Raw genomic sequence first — 25,031 nt, 5'->3', positions numbered from 1 at the left:
AGGCTTCACAGCCTACAGAACAAGTGAAGCTGAGTGCCATCGGGCAGGAGGCTGGGTAGCAGAGCAGGGTGCTCTTAGGCGCTGCGCAATGTTAGAGGGTTCATGTAACACTGAGCAGGGCAGATGCTAAGAGACCCAGTGGCTAAGTGTCTGAGAACAAGAGAAAGCTTACCTGCTGTCATGGCTAGAAGAGACACTGCTGGGGTCAAAAGTCTGCTCTCCGTATCATTGCTTTCTGATCTTTGCTTGTGGTGACCTTTAAACCTCCCTAATCAATACCCACGGTTATGACTCTTCTCTGTGATTTCTTTTTGGCCATCGCTAAAGATTATCCAACTGAACCGGTAAGTAGAGTGGTTTGAGAGGGCTGGTTTGTGCTGGACAAGAGTACAGAAGGACAGAGGGTGAAGGCACGTACCCTCTCTGCCCCGTAGGACTCATCCTGTGGGAAGATGTGGCGTTGGATTCTTGTTAGCTGCAGGAGATCCTGTATGGCCCCCAGGCCATTGCTCCAAATTGGCTATAAAGAAAGTAACTATGTGATTGAGAGTCTTAGAATAAACTGAGTTTGAAGCATGATGTATGACGTGTCACTAGTTATCCAACGTGTGGCATCTAAAAGTGTGTCATGAATGCAAAATTTATGCTCAGGAAATGTCACGGACTAGAAATACCGAGGGGATTTGTTCCCATGGAATAGATCATTAAAATCAAGAGACGGAATTAGAAGGCCAAGGAATGTATAAAACAATTGTCACATGGATGGAAACCTGGGAAATACTCACACTCATGGGCAGCCAGGAGTCTGAGCTACTGAAGGAGATGGTGCGGAAGGGCAACTGGGCATTACATGACACGTGATTAAAGCAACAGGAACAGAGTGATTCTAAAATGTCACATGATGTCTTAAACGGAGGATTTAGTAAAGGTAAAATATTTTAAATGAAAATAAATGAATGCGGATACAATTGATTGAAGTTCAGAAGATGGTAAGACATGAAAATAGAGAGCAATGTGGGATGTATTAGTCTGAGAACAGTATCCCTTAAATTCAAGACTAGAGAAAAGCAGGCCAGAAAAAGCACAGATAAATCAAAGTGTTGGAGAAGATTCCAAAATATACACACTAGGGACTTTCAATCTCAATAAAGCATAAACAGAAATCATAAGAGAATGAAGGGCTTAAATCCGGCTTTTAAGCATCAAACACACACACACACACACAAGGTGAAATAATAAGACCTTTATGAAGAACCCACACTGTAAAATGTACTTAGCTTAAAGCACCCAGACTATCAGTTGACTGAAGTCATAGTGCTACTTATCCCTGGGCTCGGATTACATACGCCACTGCTGCTATGGTTGATGATATTAACAGACATCGTCGATAGCGCTACCCTATCCTACTAGAAAAACTATCTAATTCACTGGTAGTGTAATATAAAAAATACAAGTAAAAGATTTCCTTTAATCACCACTGGCAACACAGTCCGGGAGTTTGGAAATCTACAGTGAACGGTCTCATCTGCAGCACAAGTCTTTCTGTAGAGGTCACTCTCAGAGTTTCGTGTTGCACCATGAAAGAGGACCCAGTAAAGCACAAATGGGCGGGTTTCATGCTAAGATTTCATGGGACATCATCTAAGAATTTGTATTTCTAACAAATTCTCAAACAATGTTAATGCTTTTGGTCTGGGGGCCATCCTTTCAGAGGCAGTATTATAACACTAGAAATATAGTCTCTCCATTTCATGTAAGTTATGAAGAAGAACAGTTTCACTCCATTTGTCTATCAAAGACTAGAATTTGTAAATTATTGAGCTAGTTCCATTACAACATTTGAAGCTAACAAGAGCCTTCTATACTACAGAGGGCATTCCCTTTTCAGTGTTATCTAGAACATATTTTTTTATCATGATCCTTAGAAAATGGCCCAAGTAATTTATGAAGACGTCAGAACGCCCTTCAGTTGAAAGAAAAATTCATTCACATATATCCTGCTATTCAACCAGTGATTGACTATTGTAACACACACACTACAATGCATGCCCGGTACGGGGCGTCCTAGGTTCACAGAACGCTTTAATCCTCTGGTCTCGCACTTCATCCTCACAGCTCCCCGAAGGACCTTACAGTCTGTCACAGTTCCATGCGCAGTGCGGAGCGTGAGCCACTGGGAGGGAAATCACTCACCGGGGCTTGGGCAGCAGCGAACGTTCCAGTACCACAGTCTCCCCTCCGGCACTGCCATCGAGTCAATGCTGACTCACAGTGAACCTGTCGGGCAGAGGAGAACTGCCCCCGGAGTTTCCCAGACTGAAACTGTTTATGGGAAAACAGCTCTCTCCTGGGTACCTGCTGGTGGTTTTGAACGGCTGACCTTTCAGAGACAGCGCAGTACCTGTACACACACTTTCTAATGGACATTAAAATGAAGGGTGGCATTTTCTAGTCCCCATACTTACCTGTTCCAAGAAACAGGACGTGGTATCTGCCGTCAGCAGCGTTGACTCGGTCCACAGCTATCTTTGTGTACTTGTCGCCGGTGCCTGTGCGGACAATCAAGGGCCTTCTGTGCACTGGGTAGATGGAATTGTACATGAGCGGATGGTTGCGGATAAACGTGACAACATCATCCGGGAACTCCTTGGTGGTTCGCATATTCGGCGTAAACGCTCCCCCTGGGCACTAAAAATGGTTCAAGAAAACACATTGAACCATTTAATTGAAACAATTAAAACACGTTTATATTTAAGAAATAAAACTCAGAAGCACAACTTATTTTAAGTGCACATGCTATTTAAATCATGATTTTACCATCTTAGATCATTAATATATGCTTTGCAAAATCTGATTATATTTTAGCCCATTTGTTTTCAAAAAGGGACAGAGATCATTTTCTATGTAACGTTCACCATTCTCTTCCATCATTTCATATTCTGCCAGGTATCATTTTGATTAAAAATATACAGCAGAACAAAACAGAGAAACATAAATGAAACTTGTGAATACAATCTGTTGCTACTATAGTTAAAGAAAATTAGAGTTATCATTGTTAGTTTAATCAGAGCCCTACTATGCAAGAACTTTATTTTATCTAATCTTTTCTTATCAAAAGAGTGTCCTTGAAGTTGAAGTTCAGGTTGCAGGAAGTTAAACGATGCATGATAATCCCCTTCTACAAAAGACTCCACTGGTTCTCTTGCCCTTAGACCAGGACGTCAACCACTTAATATGACTGCCAAGCGCCTGCGTCATCTGGCCTGAGCCTCTCTCTCTGAGCAGTCCTTGTACCTGAAACGGTCCAAGCATGCGTCTCTTCCGCAAGGTAGACACTGGCCAGCCCTGTCAGGAGGGAGCAGGGGCCGCACAGTGGGTATGAGTGGGCCGGGCATCCGGAAGGTCAGCAAGCAGTTCGAGACCACCAGCAGCTTTGAGGGAGACAGACAGGCCTTTCCACTTTTACAGCGCTCCTCTCAGAAACTCACAGGGGCAGTTCTACCTTGTCTTACCTTACTGATTGCCATCAAACGGATGCTGACTCACAGGGACCCTGTAAGGACAGGGTAGAACTGGCCCCCTCCCACCCCCAGGTTTCTGAGACTCTAACCCATAATGGAAGTGGAAACGGCATCTTTCTCCAGTGGCGTCGTAGCTTTGAGCTGCTGACCTTTGGAAATACAGCCTAAAGCATCGCCACTAGGCCACCGGGGCTCACTGGCTCCACGGCAGTGAGCAAGCCCTTTCCGGATTCCCCAAGCCGATGGTTTCCATTCAGTGCACAGTCCCCAAGTTAGCTCTTTATAGATGGTGAAACAGTAAACAAAAGCGCCCTCCCTCCATCACTGCTCTTATACCTATTTCCCTATTCTGATGTAGTTTTCTTTATAGTAGTTGATCACCTAGCCAGACATATTAGTTGCTTGTGTATTTATTATCTACGTTTTTAAAAAGGAAATTGGACCTTTTAAGGTTTTGCTTCAACTTCAGACACCTCAGAAAGTTGTCAAATAATACATACAGAATAAACAGTTGTTGAATGAATGGATTATTCTATTACATTTGGCCTGCAATTTTAGTAAAGTGACAAGATGAGACTCAAGATTCAGAGTAGATTAGTAATAGGCAGAAAGCAATAATGAGATCGACGAAAAGGATTACCTGGAAAGAATCAGCAATTCTGGAAAGAGAGCCAGACAGGGCTCCTGAGGGGGTCTGGGGAGGGGTCCCGAGACAAAATTCCAGCATAAATTGAGAACTGCCAAAGCTTGGCACTCAAACTCAGTCACTACTAGGGCCAGAGTATGAAAACATATGTGCAAAACTGCTGCGTATAGTCTTTAGCACATACAAGCATTTTTGTCCATTAAACCAGTTTCATATTGAATATTTCTCCTTTCAGGAACAAAGCACTTTGCCAAAGGTTTCTTTAATTTTTTCCCTAGCCCCACATGGAACTCCTACTCAAGTCTTGATTTCTCCCCTCAGAGAAGAGCGTCAGAGTCAAAGGAAAGCATAAATAAACATGTCTTCGTCAACAGCATCTCCTCGGGCCCAGAGGTGAGGGGGTCCAGCAACAAGGTTTGAGGACGCAATGGGACACATGCGCTTCACAGAAGGAGGCAGTGGATACTCACTTTCAATCATTTGCTCCAAGAAGGAGTATACTCATTTAGGCTTAGTGCAGCCACATTTCCACAAAACATAAATATGTGAACAGTTCTATGAAAGCTGCAAAAACATCGATGCAGATTCAGTGACAAACTAAAATGGTAAACAAACCCTGGGGCCAAAAGCATCAAGGGAAACTCTGGGCTAAAACTTGCAACTCTCCAATCGTTGTGGCGCCCCTGGATCGGGAGTATGAGGCTGACCCACAACGGCAAATAATACTCAGCCAATTGTTACTATGACCTCACTCAGTGAGACATGGGCTGCATCATCCTGAATGCAAGTTTTAGACTAAATTTGACCAATTAACATTACTAGCATTTTTTTTTTACAGGACCAGTAAATGTAGTTCTCTTTTTATAGAAAGGCCTCACAGGCAATTAAATGACTTCACCAAAGGAAGATAATGAAAGAAGAAATAAAACTAAGCCCCTCTTCTGCACCGCCATGAACTTGACTTTCATCTGGGACCATATTTTCTTTAAAGAGAGGCATTATGTTTAAATATCCCTGTTCATAAACTGGCCACAGTGCCGGCCAAATGAGGACAAGGAATTTCAGTGGAGGGTGTTCTCAGCTGAGGAATGCATTCCATACTTCGGTGAAGTATCAAATTATGGGCATTTTCTGTCCTCGTTCTTCACACAAAGTGGAAAAAGGGAAATATATTGCTCACTGAATGACAACATGGAAAGCACAATGCATGCACAATTGAAATAGATCCAGCCATCCGTAAGACACTACCAATTATGGGTTTGTAAAGCCGAGATGCCCCTTAACTCTCGGCATCTCCAAGTTCTAAAACAATCTGAAGTTCACTAGACATCATTCCTTTGGGGGTATTTTTCTAGCATGTGCTAATATTAAATGATTAGTTTCTCATTTCTGTGTTTTACTTTGATAATTAAACCTCAGACAAACTATTTTTGGTGGCTAAGAAGTTTAGTTATTTTAGTAATAAAAAGTTCGTCAATTTGTAGATATAAAAAGAAATGCTAATAATTAGAAAACTGTTACGAAATAGCAACTAAAGGCAAGGTGTGTGTGTGTATGCACGTGTATATAAGCACACACACAGAGTGAGTCGTTGAATGTAGACCAACTCAAAGCAAAACGCAGACCTCCTGGCTCCAATATTTATAAACACAAAAGGAACTGGCACTGCTAACTGACGGCTTTCTTTTCAGCCGGTGGATTTAGCACACGGAGAACACGTTCCATACACAGAGGAAACTAGCAATTTGCAATTTCCAACCAGCTAGGTTCTTATACGGTCTTCTACAATTTGACTTGAGTAGATTCCAGAGTATGACAAGCCCCGACCCGAGTAGAACAGTGCTCCAAAGGGTTTTCCATGCTTGTTGAAAATGTCAATCATCAGACCTTTCTTCTGGTCACCTCTGGATGAATTTAAACCACCAACTTTTTAGTAGTCACGTGCCTCTTAACCATTTTCATTGCCAGAGATTGTTCTTCCCCTCTCTTTCCCAGTAAGCCCTCTGCCACTGAATCAATTATGACTCAGTCACCCTACACAGGACTTCTGAAGTGCTCAGTATTTATAGAAGCAGATCTATTTCCTCAGTGATGGCTGGCAGATTAGATCTGACAATCTTGTGATTAGCAGTCCAATGCTTTCATATACACGTAAGAGCATAAAAGTGAACATGTTTTGTTTACTAGATACTTCATCGATTGAAATTTGTTATTTTTCAGTGAAACAGACAAAACTTCTGTGGTGTAGTAAATTGCTGGTTATCGGCCTACTTTGTATCTCCCACCAAGTGACGGAAAAGTGTTATGAACACGTGAAGTGACTATGGCCTACCGATAGTTTGCTAATAATATGGGACGGGACAGCCTTGCAGAACGGGAACATGCAACTAGGATGTACAGACCCTAAGGTAGGAATCGGTCTTCAACAATTTTGCTAGGCTCACCACGAGTCACCCCAGAGGCAGAGAGGGGTAATGTCACTACCATCAAGAAAAAGCATCAGGGGGAACCTGAGATCCTGGTTCTGAGAACATTCTTGATTCCCAAAACAGAGGGAGATGACCAGAAATGTGACAAACGAGAAGAAGAAAAGTAGTGGCAGAGAATTATCAGTAGAAGAGATATCCAAACCAAGAGACTGGCATGAGACAGAGCAGTGGCTTTCCAAAGTATGAGAGCTGAGTGCCTTCAGGTAGCAGGCTTGCTGGTAAAGGGGTGCCTTTGAGCACTTGGCAGGATTAAACGAACTTTCTAGCACTTGTGCAAGGTACTACAGGGCCTAGAAAAGCTAAGGGGCGGAACAGGAAAAGCCTGTAAACATGAAAGAAATAACTGTATTCCGATTGAAGAACTGTAGGCTGAGTGAGTCTTGTCTTGAACTGCTGAACGGCAGCTTGTTTCTTCCCTTCAAATCCCATAATTATGATCAACGTCTATGAGTTTTGCAGTGAATTGTCAGATCCCGCAGAGAAGTCCAGTGGGCCCTGTGAGATGTTTGGTGTCGGAATTGGTGAAAAGTTTGGAGAGTAAAGGCATGTAATCCTTCTCCCTCAGAGCAACAAGCCTTGGGCTCATGATAGGTTTCCTCCTCCCCGCTTGTGAAATTAGAGCATGTCAGACACCGTTCTATGCCACACTTTGCAATACCCACGCAGAAATTTAAATTCATAGCCATTTGGGCCATTTGTTTCATATTTCAATGAACTTCTTGCTTATCACTTAGTGTCGTCTAAAATATTATTTTCAAAATCATAGAAGAATTCTATGGATAATAATAGAATAATCGGATAAGAGTAATAATTCCCTTTGGTCATGCCATAAACTTTGTTGATAATGAATGAATGACAATGATGGGAACAGAACACAAGTTGACTGTCCTTTGCAAGTTGTCTCCGCGAGCACTTCTTTGCTTGCTCAGTGTAATGCCCTCAAGCACAAATGGGTTGTGATTAGCTCCCCCATCATCTTGTGAAATATTAGAGAAAGTGCCTCACCTCTTGACCCATGCAGTCATAAAATGGACGCGTTTGATTATTAATCAGGCTGATATCTCTTGGTCTACTCCCTGCAAAGTCAGCAATTCAAAACCACTGGCTACTCCAAGGGAAAGACGGGCTTTCTGCGCCCATAGTCACAGACTTGGAACCTCACAGGGGTAGGTCTGTCCCAGCCTCTAGGGTTGCTTTGAGCTGGCATAGATCCCATGGCACTGTGTTTGGCTCTGGCTTGGGCTTAATACCTCCAAGAGGTACTGGTGGCATGCTGGGTTACAATTTGAGCTGCTAAGCACAAGGTAAAAGATGACGCTTTCTTTTTCTTTACTGATGTTTAGCCTCAGAAACACACCAGTGCGGTTTACTCTGTCCTGCCGGATCACTGTGCGCAGGAATGGACTCAGTGGCCGTGAATTTGGTTTGGTGTGTCTTCTAAAGGAGGCCTGGAGGTGCTGTGGAGGAGGCAGTTGGTCTTCTAAGTGCAAAGTTGTCAATGTAAACCCACCAGCGGTTCCACCAGAGGAAGAGGAAGCTATTTGCTCTTCTAAGAGGCCCGGTGGTGTAGTTGGGCTGCTAACCACAAGGTCAGCAGTTTGAAATCACCAAGGTGCTCCCTGGGAGAATGATGAGACTTTTCACTCCCTTGAAGCGTTCCTATCATGGAGACCCATAGGCAGTTCTACTCTGTCCTTCGGGGTTGTTAGGAGTCCCAATCAAGTTGATGGTGGTCAGTGTGATGGTTCTGTTGTGTTTGTATGCTCCTGTAAACGTGTACAGGCTCAACAATCCGTGAGCAGGTTGGTCATGAGTCAGAGTCAACTCTGTGGCAAGGTGGTTTTTCATTTTTTGTTTTCTAGAGAGAGCTCTGGTACAGGGGAGATATGCCTTGGGCTCAAACCACAAATCATCAGTTTGACTCAACCAGCCGCTCCATGGGAGACGAAGGTGGTCGTGTGGGCGCGTAGACACTGATCATCTCTGAATTCTTACATCGCATTTCTAGGATTCGGAATTGATTCTGCAGCAATGTGTTCACTGTCTTCCAGAGAGAAATATTCTACTAAGGAAAATGGACATATTCAAGGCAAAATAAAAATTGAGTCCTATACGTAAAAGATTGTAGAGAAATGAAAAATAGACACTGCAGTGCGGTTCATGATGATTGGATGCATGTGCTTCAAAGCCTGTAATTCTTAACAGGGAGATTTGAAGCTTACAGCAGTCAGAGTCAGTGCAGAGATTTAGAGGTAAAAAAACAAGGGTTCTGAGAACAAGAACTGCCACTCTTTCCAGACTGTAGATCAGAGATCCCAAAGTGAAGGAAAGGGCCATGAGGTGACAGACACTTAACTCTTCACAGGTGGATTAGCCGTGGGTACAGAGGGTTTAATGATGTTCCAGGATCGGGACGCATCTTGGCCATTGTTCTTATGAAAGATGTCCTGAGAGAAACCGAACTTGTGTTCAAATGCTAAATACCATAGACTGTTTCTTTTGACCTAAAATAATTATGCAGTTGAGAACACGTCTTTATGTACAAGCTAACGTTCATCTCTCTTACACTAATTTTTCATTGCCTTCCAGAACCCTCTGTGCCAGCCCTGTCATCACATGCAGGCTAACCAACCTCATGTACTAATTTTTATCTTCGACATCATCCGCCTGAAACAACTTCTCTAGTTCCCTCCTCTAGATCCAGGGGCCCTTCGCAGCAGTTCCACCGCACCTTTCTGTCCTCTCCCTAAACAAAGTTGTTTTCCCTGTGATCTCTCTCTCTCTCTCCTCTAACTTCAATAACAATGCCTGTAGTGCTTGCCTTTTTTGAATAATCATATGACACATTAACTTTTCATCTCTGTATTACTTATATGTTCAGTTTTATCGTGAGCTTTTCTAACTGAATCTTTTCAACATCTTAAAAAAAAAACACACTCTTTCTAACCTAAAGGGCAACTTGAAGATGTGCAACCAGCAGAAACTCCAGCAATGAGCCCCTCTTTCCTTGCCACTGCCGACTGTCGATTAGGACTTTTCTGCGCTCCTTTGCTGCATCAAGTACCAGACTCGTTCAAGGCACTGTAACTGTAGGAGGTTGCTCTGCTCCATATATAGACCTATTATAACTGAACACTCTCGTGAGGGTCTGCTTTAATCGAATAGCATGTACAGACATATCTCTTGCGGAAGCGTTACACCCGTGGCCCTGGAATAATGGGACACGTTAACTTGGCCACAGGAGAAGTCGGCTGTGTCTGGCTGCCCTTCGCAACACACCAAAGGTGTCGTGTTTCTTCCACAAACTTGAATGACTTATGGAAAAACATTCTGATGCAACTGGCAGGCTTCTTCCAACTGACGTGGGCGGGCTGGTTGCTAACACAGTTACCAATCCTGCTTTTAAAGGAGTGCCTATAGGGCACACTAGTGTGGCAGCATATGATTCCTACTTGTGTCATTTCTTTAAGAAAACAGTCATGTTTACAGGGTGAGCTAGCAAATGGACTGTCGTGTGTATGTGGGGGGTGAGGGGGGGATGCAGAGGGGTGTTAAAGTCACAGTTGATCCTTCATTGGGAGGACTTCAGAGGTAACATTCCTAACCCTTGGCAAGAGAGGAAGTGTTGAGTCACTTAGCTGCCAAGAGTCTGGCAGCGTGAGCAGGATGTGAAGTGGTAGGAGCCCAGGAGAGGGACAGCCACTAGCCAGGCTGAGTCAAACACCTGGCACCATGAATGTGCTGCTCTCCGCAGGGCGGAGGGACCACATCTTCAGGGAGGTACACTTTTTCCAGGAGGGGTTCAGAAGGCTATTCCCCACCCTGTCACTCATCTCATGATTCTTCTTTGGCTTAATTTTAAGGAGCTGCCCTGGCCTCAGCACCAGATGTAAAAAACCACAGCATAGGAAATATGTCTCAAACACTGACTACTCCCTGTTTTCACAGTCAGCACCAGCTGCATGTCACTAAGCCAAGGCTGATTCCATAATGCTTTACAACAGGAAAAATGCGTCTTCTTAGAAACTCCAAAGTAGTAAAAAAAGAAAAAAAAAGTTGGCGGATTTTTCTAATTTAGTATTGATTTCTTTTCTTTTACTAAAAAGTGTATCTATTCCTAGACTTTATATAGAATATCTGCTACTCTCTGTAAATCGTTTTCTCACTGTGGTTCTCAGAGTCCCGGTGGTACTGTTTGTTAGAAGTCTGGCTCTTCATTGCAAAGTCAGCAGTTCAAAACCTCACCAGTCACTCCAAAGATGCAAGATGAGACTGTCTGCCTCCATAAAAAGGATTGACAGTACACGGGAAACCCTAGGCAGGGTCATAATCAGCTGACACACACTGGAGGGCAGTGGGTTGGATTTGGGGGTTTCAGCGTGCTTCTGCTAAAGTGACTTATGAGCTAGCATGATTAGAAGCATATGACAATTTCCACAGTGTAAATATTTTCACCACAGCTAATTTCAAATTTCCACTCTGATGCTTATTAGTTGAAATGAGGTACGTGCACAATCTGCCCTTCTGAGTTTATGCAGTCTGGCTCCAAGACACACTGCATGAAGCTCCGAGGTCTTAAACCCAGATTCAACCAGCATCCATTTTTTTAAAAATATTCTTTTATTTTTTATCTGAAGAATTCTTCTTAAGGTTTCATTTGCATAGGAACAGATAGAATTTTGCTGCTATCAACAGTTGGAACAGCAATTGCTCCTGTATGAATTATAATCACTGATTAAGTTTTAAACAATTACAGACACACCTTAATTGTCTATACTCAGATGGAGCTATAACTGGATCACTTCATATGCCAAGTAATATTCAAGAATATGACTTGTTTGGATGAGGTGATTATTGATTCATCTCATTTGGAAATTCATGATATACACTGAATGGAATACAGAGAGCCACGGACACACAGTGGCAGTCGAAAGTTGCTAAATGTCCCCATCCACTCTCCCTTGTTGTCCCAGCTGTTCAGCCAACAGTCTTTAACCTCAAGGACTTTACGTTGGATATATTTGTTGACTTCTGTTTCCTGTGTATAAAAATAATGAAATGTTTGCTCCAACTCCTACTGCTTTATCACCATCAAAGTGATTTGAAAAGATTTTGTTGCCAAACCTGATTAATTATGGTTTTTAAAAAGAATAATATTTTCATGAATAAGTGGAAAATTTGATAAACCTTCCAAGGTTAATTAAAAGTGAACAGTTATATATAAAATACATGTCAATGATGAATCTTTGAATTTCCTAGTCAGAAAGTTAAAGTCCATTCCTTATAATTTTGATTAAATACATAGAATTTTTTAAGGCTTAGGAAAGTTTTTTCCTTATATGAAAAACCCCTACCTCACCCCCAGCCAGACCTGGGGCTTTGGGGCTTGGCTCAAGGGGAGTCCCCCTGGGACGTGGGGTACAGAGAATGGTGTGACGCTTTGCTTGGGCATGCCTAAACTGTAGGGTATTCTGGGCCCCTTTAGGGTTTCCCGTATGGGATCCGATGAATTTCTTCCCTTTTTCTTAAAATAAACAAACCAAAAACCCTGAGAGGATGAGGAGAAAATAAAAGGACAAACAAGACATTGCAAATACACTCTAATGGATGCATTAAAATCATGTTAGTAAAGAGCCTGTGGGATAGACATCTAAAAGCACACTCAACACTCAAACTAAGAAGGAAGAACAAACAAACATAAAGCCCGGACTCCCGGCCACTGACTGGATTCTGAATCGTGACCATGTCTCAGCAAAGAGAACGCCAAGGTCCAGAGATAAGTGCTGCACTCTGATGAAGCAAATGTCCTGTTATCCCTTCTTTATTTACGTAAGTGTCACGGCTCTGTTTCATAAACTCGTTACTTGCATAAAGTCAATCTTCATTCATTACCACTGTCTACTGTAAGCAGCCCTCGCGGTGCGGATGTGAAGCATTTGGCTGATGGAAAGGTCAGCATTTCAAATGAGAGTTTAGAACTGAATCTTCTTGCTTAAGTCATCATTAACAAAGAAAATCCAGAGAAACCCTTCGTGATACATTTTGAGTGTCCCAGAATGGTGACCAGGATCAAAGCAACCACTAATCTATCCTTGCTAGACATTAATTTTCTTAGAAAACAACATTAGTGTGAGTGTTTGCATGGCAACCAAATCTTCCAACCAGCACAGTTAAAACAAAGGTGCCAAGTTTGCTTTATTTTACTCTGTCTTGATTTTGTGCATATTATTGTCTCTGCATGTCTGTCTAGATAAGATAAGCAGGATACACAAACCTGAAGAGAAAACACAGGACTGACAGTTCCAGAGGGACGTGGCAGAGGGGGAGGCAGGGGAAAGGAAGTGGGTTTGAGCAAACCCAGGGACAAGGGAACAACAAGTGATCTAAAATTGATGTCAAGGAGGGTGTAGGAGGCCTCACAGGGCTCGATCAAGGGCAATGTAACTGAGAAAAATTACTGAAACCCAAATGAAGGCTGAACATGATAGTGAGACAAAAGGAAAGTAAAAGTAAATAGAGGAAAGAACTAGGAGGCAAAGGGCATTTATAGAGATCTACATACAGGCATGTACATATGTAAATATATTTATATATGATGATGGGGAAATAGATCTCTGTGCATATATTTATGGCTTTAGTATTAAGGTAGCGGGTGGACATTGGGCCTCTACTTAAGTACTCCCTCAACTCAAGAACACTTTGTTCTATTAACCTGGCATTGCATGGTGCTCAGCTTCCCAACATGATAGCTAAATACAAAATGGGTGCACAAGCAAATGTGATGAAGAAGCTGATGGTGCCCAGCTATCAAAAAATATATCATCTGGGGTCTCAAAGGCTTGAATATAAACAAGTGGCCATCTAGCTGAGAAGCAACAAAGCCCACATGGAAGAAGTGTATCAGCCTGTGAGATCACCGAGGAGTCGATGGAATAAGGTATCAGGCATTAAAGACCCAGAAAAAAAAATCACATCATTGTGAATGAGGGGAGTGAGTGTGGAGTGAGACCCAAAGCCCATCTGTAGGCAGTTGGACATCCCCTTGGAGAAGGGTTGTGGGGAGATGAGCCAGTCAGGGTACAGTATAGTACCGATGAAACGTACAATTTTCCACTAGTTCTTTAATGCTTCCCCCCACTCCTCACTATCATGACCCTAATTCTAACTTACAAATCGGGCTAAACCAGAGCATGTATACTGGTGCAGGTAAGAGGTGGAAACACAGAGAATCCAGGACAGATTAACCCCTCAGGACAAATATTGAGAGGAGCCATACCAGGAGGGGAAGATAGGGGTAAAAAAGGGAAACTGATCGCAATGATCTACCTATCACCACCTCCCAGGGGGGTGAGCAAAAGGAAAGTGGGTGAAGGGAGACATCGGTCCGTGTGAGACATGACAACATAATAACTGATAAATTATCAAGGGTTCATGAGGGAGGGAAGGTGGTGGGGGAGGGGAAAACTGAGAAGCTGATACCAAGGGCTCAAGTAGAAAAAAAATGTTTTGGAAATGATGATGGCAACAAATGTACAAATGTGCTTCACACAATGGATGGATGGACGGACGGATGGATGGATGGATGGATGGATGGATGGATGGATGGATGGATGGATGGATGAATTGGGATAAGAATTGTATGAGCCCCCAATAAAATGATTTCCAAAACATAAAATTCAAAAAACACCTCCAAAACAACAACAAAAATCCAGTGTCCAGCTCAAAGACTCCAGCCATAACTACCCTTTCAATACGTGTAGCTATCTAAAGTCCTGGCAAAAACCCAGTCTACTGCACTCAGGACCTCCTGGAAGACAGAGTATGCTTCTTCTAAGTCTCCAATTTCAGCAAGTCCATCCATAATTTTTCCTAACCTTATTATAAGTCCCATTTTCAAATTTGGTTTTGTTGTAATTTCAATGTGTCAGCCTTGACTGAACAAGTTCAAGGAGGTTCGATGCCCTGGTTTGAAGCTAGCCAGTACTGCAAACCAAAAGATGCGAGAAGACTTGCTATCATGCGGACTGTACGCCAAGAGAAGCTACGCTGCAGCTGGACGCCAGCATGGAGATGGCTATGAGTCCACACCAGCCGGCGGTCAAAACAACAACTATGCCTTAGAACTTCACCTCGCTCGTGTGACAAGTACAGTCTTTCATATCCTCTCTTTAGCTAATCTACATGTCCTTTAATTGAGACACAAGTACATACATAAGCAAAAGACGAAGCATTATATAAGGCAAACCAACAACCACGACCACTTCAGAATTTTATCCTTTTTGTCCTATAAAGATGACCAAAGTTCATACTCAATATAATCCTTATTATTACTCCTATAGCATGACATAAATGCTACTAATTCATGCATGCCTCAAGAACAATAATTCCAATTCGAGCAACTTCTACTTGCTCAAGTTGCTCATAATTAAAAAGTTCTGATTTACATGTTATAACTTGTAAACATTGTATTTTAATGACATTCGTTGCAATTATCTGCTCACACTTAATAAGCATGTTCTTTTTGAAGAAATAGGTAATGCTTAATTTTAATACAAATATCCATTCATCTATTTCCACATAAACTCTTTCTGAGTTATTCTCGCATCATTTTACGTATTGAGGCAAATGAAATACAGGGCTGTAGAGCAAGAGCTCGCACTTGGCTGCGAATCTAATGACTGGTGGTTCAAAGTGGCTCCCGCAAAGAAAGCACTGACCGTCTGCTTTTGGAAAGAGGACAACCAAGAAACCCTTAAGTAGGTAGTTCTCCAGTAATTTGGAACCTATTAACAATGGTAACAAATATGCAGTAAGCCCATGGGTGCACTGAACAAATACAACATGATACTTTCTTGTTAAATTATAGGTTTTACAAAAGTAATATAACGAAGATTTTTCTTCTTGGATACTTACGGTTCCAGGGCGTGGGTACGGAATTCTGCCTTGATAGGAAATCAGCTGGTGATTAGGCCCTTCTTTGTGGGCAAAAGGTCCATTAAACACAGTCTGTATATCAGATAAGTGATACACACACACCGCGGAGCCTTTAAACACGGAACTGAGATGGAGAGTAGAAAGAGATCAGTACTCTGTATACTGGACATTTCTATACTGAAATACAGCCTTTAAGAAAGCAATGGCAATGATTGTGATCGAACATTGAGATGATTCATTTTAGAAAAACCGAATGTTTCGACACATAAATGTAAAATTGAAACACTCACAGTGCTTTTATACAAGGCATGTAAGGTATTTATGTATAAGCACTTAATTTGTCACTGGAAATAGTAGATCAAAAGGAAATCATAGAAAATTTCCTTTCAAAGTTTCCAAGAAATAGGAACAATGAAGTGTCTCACTAGCCTATCTTAGAACCTACTGCAAAAGAATTGGTGATTGTATTAAGTACCTGAATTTGCATTCCAAATCATGATTACTAGTGGTTATCTATTTGGCTGTGAACCATGAGGGCAGCTGTTCAAAACCACCAGCTGCTTCAAGGGAGAAAGTGGAGGGCTTCTACTCCTGTGAAAAGTTCCAGTCTTAGAAGCCCACAGGGCCGCTCTGCCACGTCCTCTGAGGTCACGGTGCGTCAGAAGCAACTCCACGGCAGGGAGTGTGGTGTGGTTTAATCACCATTTACACAGATGAGTTAAACCCACTACTTTGAAAAGATGCCATTATATTTATTTTTATTACTTTAATGTGAGTGGGCTCAAATGTTACAATAATTATTATTTGGAATAGTCTAAATTGTAATTGTCTATTTGTTTTCCCTGTTAAAAAATCTCTCTGCTTCAATTCTGACTCATTGTGACCCTGTACAGCGGAGAACGGTCGCTCTGAGTTTCCGTGTCTTTCTCCAGAGAATGGCTTCTGGCTTCAAACTGTAGACCTTGTGGTTAGCAGGCAATAGGTAACCTTCTACCTTATCAGAGCATTTTATTCACAGAAGAGAAAAAAAAGCTCAATAAGAATTTTCTGAGTTACCTTTATGCAATGTATCAGAGTTCATTGGAATTTTTACTAAACATTATGTCCATAATCATTGACACACCAACCAAAATCATACTCTCTTTCAAATCAGATGACTCATTGAAAAAGTACTGCACTCCCATTAGAAACACAAGATATTGTACTAATCATTAGCATGTCATAATAATGAGAATTGTGAAACTTTCAATCATAAGGTTGGTGGTTAGGCAAACAGTAACAGAAAATTAATTGTCATTGAAATCAAGTGAGTCTTAAGATTCTAATCCTTTTTTGTTTGTTCATTTCTTTGTAAGTTGAATCAAGTCTAGTTACTTTATTAAAACAGCAGTTAAATGAAGGACTTTTTAGACATCTTGTGGGAAAAAATTAAATAAAATTCATAATGAGTATCCCTGCAGTTTTATTTTGAATAACTCACTGCAATTTTTAACTATCCTATACCATCTTTAACTCCACTTAGAAAATGCTAAAATACTTAAATTTCCCTACTATAGATACTTTTATATAAAAGGATCCATTATATATATATATATATCTGCCAAATCACAATTGAATTATTAGACTGAATTCATAATTAACATTCCTGATATAAAATTTGTAGACAGTGATATGTGTAGGAAAGAGGGGGAAAATATCACTATTGACTTGAAATGTATGATAATTTGGATAGAGCATCCGAAATTAGAAGGCGTCAAACCTTTCATCAAATATATGAAACACCATTCCATGTGACATGAAAATTGGTTCTGGTTCGCTAGGTTCTAAGTCATCACTTTAGATTGTCAAGAAATACAAAATATTGTAACAAATGTCAATTATTAAAAACTTGACTCAAGTTTTCAAATTGTTGCCTGAAATTAAAACATGCAACATATTTTATTCCTGCATTATAATTCAGGTGGTCCATTGATTTAGAAAAATTGCAAAAAAAACACCCACTGTATAAAACCCACTTGTACAGTTAGGTTAGCTCAAATGCATTTTGGTGATCATGCAAAAGAAAATGAATTGAATATCTGCATTTCAAATGTTACACAGAATTAATAGAAAAACAGTACATTCTGGATAATTAACTCATTGCCATTTAGTCGGTGCTGACTCACAGCACCCTCTTCTGGGTGTCCAAGGCTGGAACTGTTTACAGGACAGAAAGCTCATCTTTCCTGCAGCGCTGGTGTGGTTCCACCTGTGGACCAGGTGGACCGTAGTCTACCGTAGCCCAACGTGTAACCACCACACCACCAGAGGTCCTTCTCTAAACAATTACTAATCTTCAACACAACATGCTGCTTAATCCATAGAATACAGTAATTTAATGTAATTACCTGGATGTTGTGAAAACACCATATACTAGTGTAGTCCTTGGATTATCAGTTTCCAGCAGAAACACATCCTCTGTAAGAGGGAAAACAGCATTATTTGAAAGTTCCCAAATATTAATTGTATTTTCAAATATTAAACCTCTGACAATCACTTCAACTATGGAATGTATTTGAAAATAGCCTCCTGCAGCATCATTATAATTTAGTCAAGGCACGTGGCAAAGTAAAGGAAATATTACATAGGCACTATGGGATATGTATGAAGAACTAGTAACTGCATGGAGCCATACAAGTAATGGAAATGATATAAAAGTATATAACACGGATTATGGTGTTGTTATCAAGTACCACCGACCCTCGGCTTTGCCCAGCATAATGATGTTCTTCAAAGACTGGTCCCACTGGTGACATGTCCAAAGTATGAGAGATGGACTCTCACCACCGTGTAAGTGAGCACTTGTCATCCTCTAAGGTTTCCGAGAAGCATTCTTGCTGTACTTCTTAGAGTAGGAGTGGGTGTTCATGGTACTTTAAATATCCTCTGCCAACATCCTAATTCAAAGACATCGATTCTTCATTGGTCATCCTTTTCCATTATCCAGCTTTGGATGCATTATCAAGTGGTTGAAAATTCATGTTTGGGTCACTCACCCACTCCCTATCGTCGAATAGATGCTGCCTCATAATGACCTTATAGGACAAGGTAGAACTGCATCCAAGACTGGAAGTGTTTATGGGGGTAGAAAGCACCATCGTTCTTCCTTGCAGCAGCTGGTGGAGTTTGAACTGCTGACCATTTGGGTTCCAGTCCGATGTCTGAGCACTGTACCTCCTGGGCGCTCTGGTTTGGGTCACACGTATCTTATTCTTAAAAGTGAGCTCTTTGCTTTCTAACACTTTCAATAGGCCTTTTACAGCATATTTGCCCAATGAAACATGTCATTTGATTTTATAACTGCTGTAGGGCATTAATTATGAATGAAAGTAAAATAGAATCCTTTACAAGTTAAATATTTTCTTAATTTATTGTTGCTTATAGATCCAGTAGGGAGGGTTTTTTAAAAATATATTTTATTTTAATATATTGAGAAGTAATCCACATTGAAAGCTGTAGTTTTACTTTTTTATCTTCATCAGTAAGTACGTCAAGGCCTCTTAATAATTAGCAAGAAAAGTTTCGTCATCTGAGAACAACAGGCTGTTAATGAGCCTTTCTTCAATTTTGATTCCACATTCTTCAAACATTATTCATTTTCTCAGATTATTTGCTCAGCATGTACACTGAACAAATGTGGTGGAAAAATACAGCCATCATGCACATCTTTGCTGATTTTAAGACATCTGTTCTTTTTTATCTACTTAGAGGTTCTACATGACTGAATGCCAGAAAATTCTTTTGCATACGGTGACTGCACATTACTTTCATCTTTTGTGATGCTTTGGGATGTTGGTGGTGCTACCCAATAAGGGTTGGCTTGCCATCTTCACGATTGTTCCTAAGCTTAAGGTCATTGAGGTCACTGTGCCAAGCTCCTCCTCAACTTTACCATGGACTGGTCTCTGCTGCCAATATGTCTAGCACATGTGAGACCAAGTCTTAACACCCTGGACTCTAGGGAGCACTCTGCCCACACTTCTTCCAGTACAGCTTGGTTTGTCCTATTGGCAGTCCACAGCACCACAATTCAAATCCAACGATTCTTTTTCTGTCTGCCCTATACAGAGCCCAATTTCACATGCACATGTGATAAATGAAAATACCATCACATGGGCGTGGTGCACCTTAGTCCCCAAAGTTAGATCCTTGATGCTCAGCTGCAGTTAAATCTAGTGCAGATTTACCCATTGAAACTTGTTCCAACCACAGGTAATCCTTGACATATTATAATGACCAGCATCCTAATTTTCCCACTCTGCTTTTATTGCTATTTGATCACCTACTTCAATCAGAGAATAACTATTTTACATTTTAATGTATTTATGCTAAGAAAAGTCATTTCTAAGAGTTAATTAGGAAATATGAAACTGATAATACACCAAGATAAACTCATTAATCAAATAACTGCTCTTTTTCAGATAGGGCTCACTCTGTTTAACCCTTTTTGACCCGGAAAAAAACTAACCTCACCAATTAATGCAAATACTTAGTCCCAGGATTAAGGAGGGCTAAAATGAGCTTCGAGTCTTCAATTTCTGGTCTTACATTTTCTACCTAACCTTTATCCTGTCCATTAAGTGAAATAGAAAAAAATATATAGCTGTAGTCTCATAGAAATGGACTTTAAGCCAAGATATTGGTGATTATAATATAGATATAAGCACTTATCCGTATAAACAAACTGTACAAGCACCTCTCTTAATGTTTCTCTTTCACACACAGTTGGAGATCATGCATCCAAATTTGCATATTATTCACTCTGAAAATATCTCCTGAAATAACACCTTTTGATAGCTTATTGAAACTTCTAAAACTTGCCAGCTCTCATTCAAAGAAAATTTTCAATCTCATACTTTATACCTAATTCATCAAAATATGTTTCTGGGCCATCTTCATCCATCACTGAGCACACCAGCCTCGCTTTCAAGAAGGTAGTCCACTTATTGACAAGGCTACGAAGTCCACCGGTATCGTTCTGAAACCATTTTATAAACACAAGTTGATTAAACAAATATTTTACATTAACTATCCAACTGTGACTCTATTATTTGCACGTTTTCTGTAATGCTGATAGATAAGAAACTGAATCCCTACATCTGTACAATAATAAAGAGTAATATTTCAGATGCATAGTATCATTTTACAAAATAACTGTGAAATCAGGTGGAAATGTCTCAAATGAATTCCATAAGAATATCCCCTTAAGTTTTCTAATTATAATAGTATATGATGGAAACATTAAAAATAATATAGGAACAGTATATAGTTTGATTTCCCTTTTGTTGCTAACTCATTGTCTACAATATGAACATAAATTATTATACAATGAAGTCTCAGAAATTCACAGAAAAATTATATGTAAAGTGGAATTTTTCCATAAACTTTTTGAAGTCCCTCAGTGTACACCAAACTGTACTTATAAACCCTCCTGTGCTGCGGAGAGGAAATTTGTCCTTAAAGCACAGTTCTCAATAATTTTCCTTCTTTCTTTTCTCAATTAATCCTTAATATATTTAACTGGATGTCTTAGCATACTTATTTTTTATACTCTTTTTAATATACTTATTTCTCAGTTGGGCTAAAGTGATGGCTTTACGTAGTTCACGAAATCCTCTGTGTATTTTTGATAAAAAAAAACCAAAAAACACAATAACAACTGTGACCGGAAGTATTTCCTCCTCTCCCCTGGCTTTGCTGTGCTGCTGCAAACGCTTGAGCAGAAGCTGATCCCCACGATTGGGGGGTGCAATGCTTTAGCTAAACTGTCTTTAGCAGTGAATGTTTGAAAGATGCTTTTGAACAAATGGTGCTAATAAGAGATAAATAAGGACAAGTTTGTAAATCTCCAATTAGGAAGAACATGATGATTTTATTTTGAGCATCTCCTTATTATTACTGTTTGTATACAGAATTTTTGTGTTAGGTCATTTCATACAATGTAACTTAATTATCATTATTAAAAGTTCCTTAATCATTGCCCTTTATTGAATATTATATTTTACCAAAGCTATTTATTTTGGTAATACACACTTTAGGTATTGTTTTTAATACAAATGCATTGAACGAAACTGCAGAAAGTGTGCAAACCATTTTTTGTTTGCCCAAATTTATGACCTTGAGTTTGCTTTAAAAAAAATACACTGAACTAGAGTATGCTTATCTCAAAAGGTCAATATGAGTAAACATATTTGAAATGTCTCCCCTTGACATTTTATTAGTTGTTAACCAAACCCAAAGCCAATCTAGTGCCATCGCAGAGACTCCGGCACGCATGACCCTGCAGGACAGAGTAGGCTGTGTGGGTTTCTCATGGCGTCAGTCTTCATAGAAGCTGGCAGCCATTTCTCCCCAAAGAGCAGTCCCCAGGTTCAGCAGCTGATCTTTCCAGAAGCCACTGAGCATTTAACCACTGAAGCCCTCCAAACAAACCAACAAAACACTGCCATTGAGGCTCTGCTGACTCAGAGCCACCCAGTCAGACAGGATCGAACCATCCCCGTGAGTTTCTGACACGGTAACTGTTCATGGGCGTCGAAAGTCTTTCTCCCATGGAGCGCCATGACCTTCAGATAGCAGTCCCGTGCACAGCCACAATGGCACCCAAGGGCCCCTCTAATCCACGGGAGCACACAATGAAACCAGGACAAGAAAGGATTGGAAAGATGAAACGTATGCATACGGTTTGAAGTACTGGACAGTTCCTCAAACGTGAGCACCGCAGCACTTACGGGGCAGATTCTGGCGATCATGGACTGGATGTGTTTGGTGCTCCTGCTGTTGTCCGTCAGCTTCTCTTTAAAGAAGAAGTACACCTTAGCATCGTTTGGATCCGTGCCGTCTGGGATGACATGTGCATCCACAAACATGGGTTCTGGAGAGGAAAAAATACAAAGACTCTCTGTACTCATGACGGAAATCCATCGAAAATTCATCCAATCAGACCGCAGGCAAATACGGTCTCCATGGACGTGTCGTGCAGTGAAATGCTCATGGGCAGAAATCTAAGAGCAGTAATTCTAGTCACTAAACATACCACATTTGGAATGTCAATACCACAGAGGATGGCTATAACATAATAGTTGAAGGTAGTTTTCTCTGTCTGCAATATATTTTGGAAGTGCAGTAATGGCAAACATTCTATGTGCATTGATGGGTTTTAAAAAATCAAAGTTATTTTACCAGTGATTTCCCATGGAATCTGCTGGTGGTTTTGTTGGGAAAAAAAAAAAAGGAGATGTTTGTTTTTTGAAGTGTGGCTTTTCAATCTAGCGCATATAAACCCAAACTCACTGAAGCAGAATGAGGAGTTAGGAATCCAAGCTCTGAAAAATACCGTTTCTTATAACACAGCTTATGAATTGAAGGGGAAAGTCTTCAGAGGGAGGGAAAGTTAACTCATTGGAAAAACAAGGTTTCCCTATTTCAGGTACAAAACAACCTTTAGAGCATTCTATTTCCAGATGTACAGGAGGTATGAGTTCAAGAAATAAAAGGACAACCAATGCTTTCTTGTGCTGGCTTATCAGTGAAGCAAGATGTTTAACTGCAGTGATTCATGAGGAACTGCAGTGTCAAGCAAATTGCCTTATTTAGAATCAGAAATTTCTCCAACATGAAATGACAAGTCTTAGAAGTAAATGTCTTCCCTCTCTTAAGCTATCCCGGTGGATTGGGATCATACAGTAAATTCAAATTCAAATGAATTCCACATCACTCTACAACTGGAAACAGTTGAACACTGATCACAAATAAAGTCATTATATCCATGATTTCCATTAAATATTAATACAATTATGGTAAAGAAATATGAACCAGTTTTATATTTTATACAATCAATACATACCAAATTAGGAGATTCTGAATATCACCTATTTATGATATCTAAATATCCAAAATATAGAATTTAAAATTTGGGGGCATTATCAAAACATTTAAGCAAACTTAAGTATAGTCTCTGCATATTAACGTTATTATCTTAAAGTTTAACAACCAGAGACAACCCTAGGTTAACCTCTCTTGGCATGATGCACATCATTGTCCCTTTATCCATGTGTCATATGAAAATTACACAATAATATAAAGAGTTGAAATAGAAACTAAAGGTTATCTCAGTATTTTATCTTCACAATGGTTGATAATGATAAATTGAATTATTATTAAGACTGTCCAATCTTGAGTTTTTGTATTTTAAGACAGCTACCTAATTTCCACTACAAAATGAGATAAATTAGCTTGAACTCTGATGCCAAGAAAAGCAAAGAAAGGAAAAAAGGCAAAGAGAACCCAGGAGACATGGTCTCACCACTCAGCCATTTTGAATTGTGCTGATCCGTTCTGACCGCATTTCTCTTCGTTAAGCTCCGGAAGACAGCAGCGTCCGTCCCCATGAAGTCTATATACATCCCGGAGAAAAGCTCCTCATCTAGGAGACGTGAAAGAAAATATCAACATGATTGCAGGGGTTATTGAAGGCAATTATATAAATCGAGGAGAATTCATTCATGGTAACATAAATTTTATAGTGTTTATATGTTGTTGAGTGTTTGATTTTTCATTGGCTTCCACCAAGAGAAAAAAGGAGATAAATGTTAACCAAATATTTACTCTTTGTATTATCCCCACTGCATTTAAAAATAATCAAACTCCAAAATAATATTATCTATACATAAAGGAAACTCCATACTACAATGTGAAGATTTTTAGTATTCATCAGCAACACTAGTTTGATACTAATAACATAAATGCTTAGAGCAAAAAAATTTTCAGCTCTTTGAGAAACAAATAGACATTCCCTGAATTATTTTGACATAATAACTGCAAATTGTCTTTTGATCCTTGCTGATATATCTAGATTCCATGTGCAGACAGTGAAAATGAGCCTTTCTTTAAAAAAAGAATAATATCTTAAGTATAAAAGAAGTTTAAAAATATGATTTTTAAATGAATATAAAAGATATCATTATAACCAGAAAACTGGTTTCTAATTTTACAGTCCTTAATAAGCAAACATTCGGGAAAAGTAATTTAATACCTCTGGGTTTCAAGGTTTTCATTTGGAAAATTCAAGATTAAGTGAAAAAGTCTTGCTATAAAGTGTTAGAAACCTCTATAAAACAAAAGTATCAAAATATGAAACTGTTATTTCTCAGCATATCCTCCATCTACTTTCTGAAAGTGGTGTTTCACTCTCTCTAATCCTTCCTAGAAAAATTCCTGCTCTTCAATTTACACCAAGTTTTACACAATAGTTTTAGCATTCTCAAGGAATTTGAATCATGTTCCTTTAAAATATTATTTGAGATTTCAGAAAAAAAAGTAGCAGATGGGCCAATATCCACTAAAATTATTGTAAGACAGCCAATATGCTAACCTTGAAAAATGAGCAATTATATTTTTGTC

At 40.0% G+C, this 25,031-nt stretch overlaps 1 protein-coding gene across 3 annotated transcripts in view; it reads right to left on the bottom strand.

Moving 5' to 3' along the window:
- The window catches only part of SEMA3C (semaphorin 3C), a 200,543-nt gene that overhangs the window by 44,031 nt on the left and 131,481 nt on the right, over nt 1-25,031 (bottom strand). For all 3 annotated transcript variants that reach the window (XM_075558481.1, XM_075558480.1, XM_075558482.1), the window contains 6 exons: nt 23,935-24,054; nt 22,361-22,503; nt 20,493-20,607; nt 17,978-18,047; nt 15,570-15,714; nt 2,466-2,688 (listed from right to left, as the gene is read on the bottom strand). In XM_075558481.1, the coding sequence (XP_075414596.1) occupies nt 2,466-2,688; nt 15,570-15,714; nt 17,978-18,047; nt 20,493-20,607; nt 22,361-22,503; nt 23,935-24,054 (816 nt within the window). The remainder of the gene's footprint in view (nt 1-2,465; nt 2,689-15,569; nt 15,715-17,977; nt 18,048-20,492; nt 20,608-22,360; nt 22,504-23,934; nt 24,055-25,031) is intronic.

The sequence above is a fragment of the Tenrec ecaudatus genome, chromosome 9 (assembly GCF_050624435.1).
Source record: "Tenrec ecaudatus isolate mTenEca1 chromosome 9, mTenEca1.hap1, whole genome shotgun sequence".
Taxonomy (NCBI): Eukaryota; Metazoa; Chordata; class Mammalia; order Afrosoricida; family Tenrecidae; genus Tenrec; species Tenrec ecaudatus.
This window is presented reverse-complemented; position numbering and strand designations above follow the sequence as displayed.